This window comes from Squalius cephalus (assembly GCF_949319135.1).
Source record: "Squalius cephalus genome assembly, chromosome: 20".
NCBI lineage: Eukaryota > Metazoa > Chordata > Actinopteri > Cypriniformes > Leuciscidae > Squalius > Squalius cephalus.
The window spans coordinates 31,613,769-31,626,230 of record NC_137141.1 but is presented as its reverse complement, the minus strand read 5'-3'; the positions used below and the strand labels follow the sequence as shown (position 1 = coordinate 31,626,230).

The 12,462-nt window shown below is 36.5% G+C and overlaps 1 protein-coding gene across 2 annotated transcripts in view; it reads right to left on the bottom strand.

Moving 5' to 3' along the window:
- alk (ALK receptor tyrosine kinase) overlaps positions 1-12,462 on the bottom strand; it is a 399,864-nt gene that overhangs the window by 47,163 nt on the left and 340,239 nt on the right. For both annotated transcript variants that reach the window (XM_079853870.1, XM_079853871.1), the window contains exons 9-10: positions 9,408-9,574; positions 7,492-7,586 (exon numbers count right to left, since the gene is read on the bottom strand). In XM_079853870.1, the coding sequence (XP_079709996.1) occupies positions 7,492-7,586; positions 9,408-9,574 (262 nt within the window). The remainder of the gene's footprint in view (positions 1-7,491; positions 7,587-9,407; positions 9,575-12,462) is intronic.

Below are 12,462 nucleotides of genomic sequence, written 5' to 3'. Positions count from 1 at the left end.
TCTTTAAGACCTAACACTGCCGTCTCTTCATTTTAATGATCAGAAGAATTTCTTTTTGCCCATCTGAGATAGTGTGTTATTGATGCCACTTTTATTTTTAGTGACAGTAGAGAAAGAACAGGGAATAATGGGTGCAATGGAGGGTAATGAGATTGCGAAAGTCACACTTAAACTAGTGTTCCTCACATCAGTACCAAGGCTCAATTTTTTAAGGATGTGTTAGGGCACGGCATGTGTTAGTATTCCAATATCATATATACCCAGGGCCCTAAATGAATCCAGATTAAGCTAGATGTCAGAGGGGTTTTCTGCCCACTGTCAGTTTCGCTTGAGGGGGATGTCAGATGAGAACTTTTTTAAATGTGTGCTTTGTAGTTTAGATAGCAGCACTTATTGCAGTGCTGCAGGGAGAACGATAAATCAAACGTGCAAACTTGCAAAATTCTCTTGACACAATTGTAGGCAAGAATACATAGAAATTGCACCTACATACGTGTAAGCTGCTCTGGCTCTAAAAAAAGTATTTAAAACCTTAAGCCACGCTTTAAAATTGATTTCATTGTATTGTATGACAAAACATCAAATCAAAAGTGGCATGGGCATGTTAATGAATTCTTACATTCTTATGGTCTTACATTACAAATATAAATAATAATAATACAATATTATAATATTAACAATAATATTATTTTAATATATGATATTTGCTATATAATACAATGTATTAAAATGCAATTTGGCTTGATATCTAATGCAGGTTTTTGAATTGAGGCTCAAGTACTTTTTAGCATTTTTAGCTAAACATGGGATGGAAATAAATGAAATGAACTAGAACACACACACAGCATGCAGCACTCCAAACACATTTACATTTGCTTGAACTAGGTTTTCAGTCGGAAATTCAGAGCAATTCTCACTGGACCACATAATATCTGACTCCAGCTGCCAGATACATTCATAATATTTCAGCTTGAGGCTTGATTTTTTTTTTTTTTTTTTTCTCAGTAATGGTTGATTGAGTTCAAAATATAAGCTTGGACTCTTGACAGAAAGTAAGTTGCCCTAAAGCCAAGTGAGGTTTATGAAATAAAAAGTCAATCTGATGTTTAAGACTGGGACAAATCTATGATGAATATAAAAGCTACCTAAACCATTCTTTCTCTCCCTTTGTCTACATTTCAGAATTCCAATATCTCCACTTAAATAGCATATCTGGCACCCATCGTCCCTGTGAGAAACACTCATGTTGTCGAGAAAGCACTCATTAGGGAAACGCTGAACCATCGCTGAGCAGCTGGCATTGTCATAAAAGCAGCGCTGGGTGATTTTTACGAGTTTTGGGCACCACAGGTAGTGCCGTAGAATGAATCCTAAAAAACCTAGTATGACTTTCCTGACAGACTTTGTTTTATTTTTTATTTTACTGTTCCATCACAGACTGCCACTCCGGGTAGGCATGCAAATTTTCTTATTGATATGACTCCCTGTTCCGAAGAGAAAACTAATAAAAACGGGATAAGTGAGTCTGCCACCATGCCAAAGCCGGGAAATAGAGGTAAACACCCACAAAGTGAATCCGGTGCCATCTGTTTCATTTGGAGACCAGTGAGACGAAGTTACTGCTCTGACAGGAAACACACACTCAAAAAAATGACTCTTTTAACTAACTTAATTCAATTATGGACAGTGGTTCCACACAAGCAAATTATTTTTTATTAACATTAATGGAATTTTTTGTAATCTATGTAAACTCCTTGTGTTGTGCTGGGAACTAACAAGCACTGCCCAGTTTCAGTTAATGCAACACAAATCATTCATGTAATCCAACAAAGTAAACTTAAATTTGACATATTTAAGCAGATTGAACACAATCAAATTAAGTTTGGAAAAAATGTATAGCAATTGTGTTGCTTAAACTCATTTTAATGAAGCAATTTGAACAAGCAGCCAAAATATAAAAAAAAATTTTGGGCAATATAATGTGCAATATAATAAAAGCATTCCAGAACAGACTTCCCGAAATACTAAATGAAAGACTTTGCCTTTAGATTAACTTTATATTTTCTCTGACGCCATGCATCTTGCCACCTTCTACACACGCCGTCTTCACCCAATACATTGGAAATCGTCACATCCGTTTTTTGTTTTGTTTTTTGAATCGCGAAATTAAACCCTTTACATTAGTTTAACGATTGATAATTAAGTAAAGTGGAAAATTATACAGGTTAAGTTAATTAAACACAATACAATAGTGTTTTGGTGGTAAAATAAATATATGAGTGTTACTTTAGCAAAAAAAAATAATATTTGGGTAAAAAGAACAGTGCCACAAAAGTGCACAAAGCAATAGAAATGTTGAAACTTTATTTATCGCCACATGACATTGCATAAATTTGTTCATGCACTTTTTATAATGACATCACAAGCTCATTAGTGGCAGTCCAATTGGACCAACCAAGGGTTGAGAGCCTTGCACCATGAAACAATGTTGATGGATCATAGCTTGTGATTTGTGCGGATAAAAGCAGCTTTCTGGTTACCAGCTCTGAGCTTTAAACACTAAACCAGTGCTTTTCAGCTCCAGTCCTCTAGGCCTCCAGGCCACTGCCCTACAGATTTTACTTTCAAAGCTCAGGCTTTGAGAATTTGTGCAGCTGTTACTGAATTTTAACAAATTAACATGTTAATGATTTGTTTAATATATTTGATTTAAGCATTACCATTTTTTTCTCCTTAGAAAAATCTTTTGATGTTTAGTTGTAATTTTAAATGCCATATATTATATTTAGTTTTTGTTAGTTTACATTTAGATGTCTAGTTTCAGTTTATTCAGTCTGAACTTAGTTTTAGCAATTTATGGCTACTAAAGGAGTAACTGGAATCATTTAAATTTCAAGTTCACATTTAAAAACAAATCTTCCATCAAAGACTTATCATCATTAATGATTAAAATCATTGAAATTGATACCGTTTTATTTTTTTCCAGTTTGTTTGTTTAGTTATTTTAATATTTTTCATTAACAGTTGACATATAGTAAGAGTTAAAGCTATAAAATGAATGTGGATATCATAGCCCAAAATAATTTGGAAGAATTTGATGAGAAATGTAGGTGTTTATATTAAAATCTTGATAAGAGATAACATTAAGATAAGTAATGTTAACATTACTTAATGCATTAGGAATCAGGGATAAAAAAAAAAAAAAAAGGTAGCTAATTCGTACAAATTCATACGACCACACTTTGCTAAATCGCACATATTTTACGAGTTGCCCAATTCATATGAATTCGTACGAAAGACCTACCCTTGACCTCGCCCCTAAACCTGCCCATCACTGGGATTTAGACAAATCACACGAATTTGTACGAATGAGGTCGTACAAATTCGTATCAATTAGCCACCTATAACTCACTCGTACGAATTGGTCGTGAGATTGCGTTGGTTAATTTCATGTTCATGTATAATACATTGATGCGAATATATACAACTTGAAATGTTAAAAGCATTTGAAACTATTGTTATTTGCAGTGTTGGGGAAAGTTACTTTTAAAAGTAGTGCATTACGATATTGTGTTGATCCCTAAAAAAGTAACTAATTGCATTACTTGGTTACTTTTTATGGAAAGTAATGGATTACATTACTTTTAGGTTACTTTCTCTCACCTGGGCTGAACTTTTGTTTTTTTTTGTTGTTGTTTTTTTCTAACAAAAAAGTTATATTTCTTTGGACAAATTTAAAGGTCCTTCTAAACCAAAAGTGAAATGAATAAACCTCAGGCTGAAGGAAATGCAAATTCACGCCTGAACAGTAGAGGGCGCTGCTTAAACAAACCTTTCAGCTGTGCTGCCATTCTGAATCGCAGAAGAATAAGGAGAAGAAAGTTCAAAACTCTTACTTCAGCAAAAAAAAAAAAAAAAAAAAAAAAAAAAACGAAATGTGATGTTTATCTGAAGTCATTTTTGCTTATATGGTTGAATTGGATCATTGAAAGTCAGCAGCAAAGATTTTGGTAAATAAAGTGAGATTAAATACATAAAGTGCACTGTATTTATTCCAATTGAGGCATACTGAATATTGTTTTGTGCAAGTGAGATGAGTCTAGAACTACAATAAGCATCATGTTATTTGTAATGCGTTACACTTATTCAATGTTAACTACTGCAATAACTAATGTTAACACACAACCTTACAGTAAAGTGTTACCAAAATCTCGTTTATTGCTAATATTTGGTATCTTTGCCAACCTGAGCACAATTTATGGCACTGAGATTAGATTTATTCTGAAATTCTGGAGGAGACAGATGTCAGATTAATACAAGGTTTTTCTCTGAAGAAAAACCTCAAATTCATCCATTCTATCTCATTGCTGTCTAGGAAATAACAACTGATCTTTTGTGATTTATCTTTCCTACGGGAACTGACAAGCATGTTATGTGGATCATACAAAATTTAAACAATTACATTTTAAACAAATCAGTCATGCCAATGATGCACACTGCTTACCCTGGGAAACACTGCTGGATGGGTACCGCAAACCCCAGTGTGATGATGTATAGCTATAATATTTAATTTAGCCTGGAAACGATGGCATAATATATAACTCCACACATTCCCAAGTGTCATCGGAAAGGGAAATGGCAGAAAGGATGGAATAAATGGCAGCCGCAGTGCAGCCGTGTCGAATCGATGTGTGGCAGAAAATGGCATCAGATACAAATTGCTGGGCAAATATTTCATGGGCCAAATGAGCTATTCAACATCAGTGGCCCTCTCTCACGCCAACGGAGAGGGATTAAGACTCAGATCTTACAAAGATATTCATCTCATCGTGTCTAATGATGCTTTCAAATCATCACACTGTGAGGATCAAAGTGCCAGGCATCAAGAGCGAATTTGTCTTGCACATATTATTTATGTATGTTCAGGTTAAGCTGTCTGCTTTGTTGTGTATTACTGGTCCTTAATGCAAGTAAACATTACTGAAAGCTACAACAAACTGGAATTATAAATGAATATGTTTTAAACAGCACAACAAACAACTGTAAAGCCCTATCCACTCCTTCTGGGAAGTAACACACTTCTTCTCGCACTGTTGCCAGGGTCTAGAAGGGCAAATGTATGATAAAGTCAGTGCCAAGTTGATTCCAAATGCCAAAAGCTGAAGTAAATACATTGGCTCGTTCGGAGAAAAAAGCGAGACACCATAAGGCCAACAAATAAAAGATCTTATCCTGTTTAATCCAAGAGGTTTGCATTAATGATTCCCATTCCTGTTCTTTTCCCAGCTGTGCAATATCCTGTGCTGATCTCCTTCAAATCCGTCTTAAGAGCCCCCTCAGACGGCTCACAATTTCCAGCACAATCAAAATGTGGAACTCGAGTGGATGCTTTTCTTGTCTTCTTAGTACTGGCTAAAAGGCCTTGTCATTCTTGAGTCATCAGTGACCGGCATCTTGGTTAACGTGTGTCAGAGTCGCTGTGCGAAGAGTTGATTCCAGCTTCAGCAGATTTGTATGAAACGTCAGGCCTGATCTACATCCATGGCTTTGTGTTGTCAATCTTTGTTACATCACACAATGAATTAATCTTCATTTGAAGATCCAAAGTTTCGCAACAGTGCGAGAAGAAGTTGCCAAAGAAGAAGGGTTCGATACCAGCTGCACGTTCTCGCTCTCTCTTCTCTCCGATGGCGATTTACCATTCACTCTTCTTATTCACTGCAGTTGAATAGTGTTGGATGTTAGGTCCTGAATTTAGGAGCGGGGTTGCTGGTATTGCACATTATTTTACTCATTCCTGCAGGTTTCGCGCTCACACCAAAAGTGATCTATATAAGTGACGCTCTCATAAAGCTGCCTCTCAAACAGCTCACGAGTATCAAATTGAGCTCTTTTCCGTGGGTCATTGCGCTTTAACAGTCAAATACACACAAAAAATGCCCGTCTTGGCAAGCATTTAGGTGAACACAGTAAGTTTTGGAACAGACGAAAGAAATCACATGTAAATGTATATTGGATCCGTTCATAAGCTCACTATGCAGTTTCAGTCGTAAATACCACTCATGCAGAGCCATCTCTGCACTCTTCCGACAGCGCTTCCTTCGTTTTCTTCGTCGACTCATGCCATGATTCACGTCTGAAATGCGTGCTAGTGTCTTCCATAGAGGCTGCTTCATATGTTGTTGATGTATGTGACGTCGTGCCATAAAGCAAGCCGTGATTCTCGTGAGATTTGGCGGGGCGAGCCTAATATTCCTGCTGCTGTCTGTCATGTTAATCAAAGAACAAAAGACTAAGAAAAAATCACTCACTGCTCTTGACTGAATGACTTTTGTAGGCATTAATTATTACAATGAAGACTATCCAGTGTTATTTTACATGATTCATTTCTGTTGTATGTCTTACCTAAATACTACTGTTAGACCCACCTGAAAAAACTTTAAGCCATGTTTATTTCATTTATCTCTTTATTTTATTGTATTTATGTGTGCTACCATTTGCAATTTGTTTGTTTGTTCTTATTTTATTACTGGCGATTGACTTTAGTTCAAACTTTCAAATGCAGCCTCCTTGTGCCGTGTAAGCAAGTGTAAGTGTAAGCTCAATTGCAACAAAATTATCAAAACATTATGAAATAATAAAAATATCTATATGGCAGTTGTTCCTATGGTATCGAATATTGAAATTTTCAAGATATCGTATAAAAATGAGAAATTCCAGCATTATGACAATACTAGTGGAAAGGGCTTTACAATTGTTTGTTTTGCTATTTAAAACATTTCCATCTATAATTGCAGTTTGTTGTAGCTTTCAGTAATGTTTACTTGCATCAAGAATCAGTAATAAACAGCTAAGCAGACAGCTTAACCTGAACATACATAAATAATATGTGCATGAAAAATTCCCTCTCGATGGCTGGCACTTTGATCCTCACAGTGTGATGATTTTAAATTCAAGAGGCCATTTTAGTCATGACGTTTATTTTATTTTTTTTACAAAGGAGCACCATGTTTTTTGGACATTACAGATAATCTCTAGGTAGCTGGTATAAACATCTGCAAATATTTTCAGGTTGTAATGGCAAGCATGAAAGCACCATTTTAGATTTACATTTATAAAAGCTAACAGCTCACACCGAATCAATTCTGTCAAAACTGAATCCAAAAAGTTGATGTCAACCAGAAAAAGTCAAACAGTCAATAAATACTCATGATACACCCACAGTGGATCAGTTTCAGGCACCCTAAGCACTGCAATAAAATAAAAAATAACTAATGCTAATCAAGAGCAGTTCAGAGCGTTCTCTTTAGGCGAAGTCAGTTCCCTGAAAACTGCATTTGAGCTTGAATGGAGGGGGTGGAACCGGCCACTAAAAAACCTATTAGTGGATGGTTAATGGTTATATTAATTAATTATTTTTAAAATGGCTACTTCTATCATCTCAGGATGGAAAATGGCTGATAATGAAAATAGTGAAGATGCTACACTCACTTTCAAGGAAGCACTCCATGCTCAGAGTGAAGTTGTCCACAGCAAATGCAATTCCTGTACTAGAGGAAATATCAGCACTGAACTGCAGGTAGAACCTAAAGTGTGACAGAGAAAAAGGGGGATAAATTAAAAAGAGAGTGAAAACATCTTTTAAGCTGAGACACACAGCAGAAATTGGATAGCTATTAACTAGAGTCCCTTTGGAACAATAAACACTAGAAAATAAATGTCTGTAAACATGCTCATAATGTCATTCCAAACCAGATTATTTGGTCAGTCCAACAAAAAATAAGATGTTTAGCAGAACGTCCAGGCTGCTCTTTTCCACACTTCTAATAATGAATGGGTACTGAGGCTTTCAAGCTCCAAAAAGAGCACAAATAAATTCTGTTAAATTTTTCACAATGGGCCAGATTTACTAACAGATTCCACCAGCGCAAAGCTTCTTTTGGCATAAAAAAAAAAAAAAAAAATACTGTCAGGATTTACTAAAAATATGCTGTGAAAATTTAACGCTGAGAAGTTGTGGACAGGATTATTTTTGCGGCTGAGATTATGCATTTGTAGAAGTTTCCCTTTCAGATGGAAAATTTATGGGAGGAGAGAATTTAAATAAATCATGCAAGGTGATTAACTAAGGTTTGCGCTAGTCAATTTACTGGTTTTGTGCCATTATTTAATGCCCACATCCTTAAACCAGACGCTAATTTGCGTTGGCCATTCTGGTAATGATTCGGCTGCATCTGTGTTCTTTAATGTGTGCGTCGTCAGTAGATCACACAACAGAAGTTTCCACTCCCATCTGCTTTTTTTTTTTTTTTTTTGGGGGGGGGGGGGGGGGGGGGGTGCGCTCTCTTGCTAATTTACCCTGTTTAGTAAATCTGGCCCTCTGACTTATCCCTAGTCTTCTGAAGCCATACAATAGCTTTATGTGAAGACTGGAATATGCACTGACAATTTCGAAAGTTTAAAACTTTACCACACTGCAGGTTTAACGTCACATGTTATTGGTTCTCATATTTGGAAAACAGCACAATGGGCATTTTGTTAAACCTCTACTTTTGTGTTCCAAAGAAGACAAATGTAGATGTCATTCTTTAGCTAAGGTATATCTCCAAACCACCACAAATGTATATTTATGGCTACAGTAGAACCCATCAGATTTTGAATAAATCCCTGAGAGGAGTGTTACCCCCTGCCCTAATATCTCCCATGATAATAAATGTGTAAGAACTGGCTCTTTGGGTCATAGGGCATGAAGCTTTGCAGCTATGCTGTGGAGTGGTAGATACATCTAAAAAAAAATAACTACAACAAGAAAAGGGGAAGGAGGCCAGGAATGAAATTTTAATCGCCCCCCGTGGACTGGAATTAGCGAGACCCTGGATAACAAGAGTGGAGGTTGGGGAGTGGGGAATTGTGGGGGTTTTGAGAGTGTTAGATGAGATTCCAATCCAACATGTAGAGATGTAACATCCTCCTATTTTCCTCGGCCCTCCTTACTCTTACAGTACAAGTCAAGAGCAGTTGCTAATTGGAGTGAAAGTGTGGATGAATGGTGAACCTCTTCATTGATTTTTTTTCCCCTCTGTCAGTTTTTTTCTTCTGGAGAGAGTGATAAGGTGAGCGCGGGATGTGCGGTGCTGTGCCGGTCCCATAGGCAGGGATGCGGCACCAGTGGGATTCATTAGGATATACGAGTGCGAAACCAAAGGTAAATGTCTACAGCTTGCTCAAAGGTAAGTGAAAACTTTTGCATATGTATCCGAAACTTCATTTTGCATGAATTCTCCTTAAGCAGAAGCATTCCAGTCATTGTTTACCTGATTATGCCATTGTTAAGTTACAAATAATGTGTACACTCAGACCATGGAGGATATTCAGCATAGATTTGATGGTTGTAACTATAGACTTACAGATCCACCAAACCGAAGAGTGGTAGGGTAATGAGTTTCCACCCTTTCCCCATATTAGCTTCGCTTGTTGAGTTCCAGAGACTCCGTTGGTCCTCGGGTCCTGTGCTGTTCTCTATAATCCAGAGAGATAGCACTCCATTTGAAGATCCACACACCCAGAACTTGACCTGCAGAAAAGATCACAAAATCAGATTTGGTATAACAGTAGACAGTAGATTAGAAGACTGTTTGCTTAATATCTGCTAACACTTTATTTTGATGCAGACTAAGAAACTTTGCATCTACATGTCAAGATTTTCTACTTACCCAAACCCTAATACCTAACCCAAACCTAGCAGTCTACTAACAGTCTACAAATAGCCTAATATGAGTTAGTTGACATGTAGTTGCAAAGTTACTTAAAGTTGCTTACCATTCTCGCGGCGGTAAAATTGGGGATGTGTATTTGCTGCCTTTTACCGCCAAGAGGCGCTACAATAACAGACTTTGAAAAGTGTCAGTTTATTCTTTCTATTGTGTAATCTGCAGTGGCTCATTGAGAGCTGTAGCAGATACATTCAAGTGAAACATTGTAGTTACACAAATTCATAATCCCAATACTGAAGTTAAAGTACACATTTGGAACTGAAACAAATGTAGGCTTCTATTATTGCGTGAAATTTAAGCAAAGTAGGCTAAACGTTAACATTGTGAGCTATGCATGTCAAGGTTATGTGTCTTATACTTTGTGTTATTTTAATGTGTTAGTAGGCGTAGGTTTATGAACTGAAACATAACAGTGAAATAAATTAAACTAAATGATCGTAAAATTAAAACATTGTGAGGACTTGTTAACCGATGTTAGTCGGCAGCATTTGTGTTTTAGCATCAATTAAAAAATAGTCTTACAATAGGTTATTATGATTAGCATAATTGATAAATTGATAAATAATGAAAACATTTCAACATAAAACATTGCAATAGAAAAATGTCACATCAATGAGTTAATTTCGCGAACGACTTTGAAATGCGACTGGTTTATTTTTGCCGCGCTGGTAATAGGCATTCTGGTTGACTACCAACTGTATAGTTAGTAGAATGTCTAAAGTGGACCATCGAAATAAAGTGTAACCTAAGATTTAAGCATGATGATGCATGTGACGTCTTTTTTTTTTTTTTCACAGTTTCAAATTTGGCAGATATTTCATGAATGATTACGTATAATGTATTCTCAGCCTCAAACAGACAACTCACAGTCATTGTTAGATGCATATGGCACATAAAATGCAAAAAAAAAAAAAAAAAAAACTGGCTGAAAACCAGCAGTTTCAATATGTAAATTTGGTATATTACAGTAAGAGCCTTATTCACAAAGGATTTAATCAGAAGTTTTGCCAGGCACTTTTTGAGTGGTACAATTAACGTTGCATTGATGTTTGTATATATTTGCTACTACGAATTTTTTGCAGTAATTCATAAATTGATTAAGAAGGACCTTTGAAATGGGCACATATCCAGACGTGCAGTGCCTGGTATGCAGTGGTGAAGAAGAAAGTACAACAGATATTGGAAGTCTGCTGCATCCTTCACAACCTAGCACTCAGATTTGCATGATTCATTTAATGTACCAGGTGCAAAAACAATGCAGACAGCACATGCAAATTAATAAATGTATCAGGAGGTGCAAAACATTCTTAGTCAAATTTTGACAATTGGGCACTAAATACCCTTGACCAGAACTGTATTCTTATATTTTGGTTTCAAAGCCATATTTGTTAAAGTAATATTCTGGATTTGAGCCCAGCACAGTGGCATAATATTGATTCCCACAAAAATGTATTTTGACTCAGTTACTTTAAAGGAGAACTCCGGTCAATTTTAACATTGAGCTCATTTTTTTGTACATTTGGAGTGCTGTCAATACAGAGAACAACGACAAAAATCGGTGTTGCCTACACCGAGTTATTCTATTTTTAAAATTTGCACCCTGTTGACTTCAATGGGGCAAATACTAAACCTGCTTTTAGCCTCTTAACATCCTTGATGTGTCATTACAAGTGCACAGAAAATGTGAGTGATTCCTTCTGAGTGAACACGAGTGAGTCTGACTGCAGTAGATGTGAAAGATATGTATAAAAATGATGTTATTTAAGCCAGCGCAAATACCTGTTTACATCCTGTTTTTCGGGCGAAGTCCAAAGTAGTCGATTGCAGAGTTCACACGCATAGGTTTAATACCTATGATCATGCGCGTGAACTCGGCAATCGACTACTTTGGACTTCGCCCGAAAAACAGGATGTAAACAAAGGTATTTGCGCTGGCTTAAATAACATAATTTTTATACTTATCTTTCACATCTACTGCAGTCAGACTCACTCGTGTTCACTCTGAAGGAATCACTCACATGACCTGTGCACTTGTAATGACACATCAAGGATGTTAAGAGGCTAAAAGCAGGTTTAGTACTTGCCCCATTGAAGTCAACAGGGTGCAAATTTTAAAAATAGAATAACTCGGTGTAGGCAACACCGATTTTTGTCGTTGTTCTCTGTACTGACAGCACTCCAAATGTACAATAAAATGAGCTCAATGTTAAAATTGACCGGAGTTCTCCTTTAAGGCACTAACAATGTAAATGAATGAGGCCATGACACCAAATGTGCCTACAAGTATAATAATACCAGTAAATGTTGACCTTGTGGGGAAACTTTTTTGGTCTCCATGAGAAAACAAGCTTAGAAATCATACAGAATTATCTTTTTTTTTTTTTTTTTTATCTAAATTGGCAGAAAGTTTTCTGTGAACTGTGTAAAATATACAGTTTGTAAAGTATAAAAACCATTACGTCTATGGAAAGTCCACATAAAACATGGAAACCCACAACGCTTTTCCATGTCAATCAGACGTGCTGAGTGAGCGGTTCTTGGCCAGATTAAGCTGCAAAATGGACCAGACTTTATGCTGATGTCAAAAGTCTGGTCCCGTGAGACTGCGTGTGACCTAGTGCAGATTGTGATGCTTATATCACATCTGCTCAGAGGTTCATTCATTATGAAGGACCTTTATGTCAGAAGA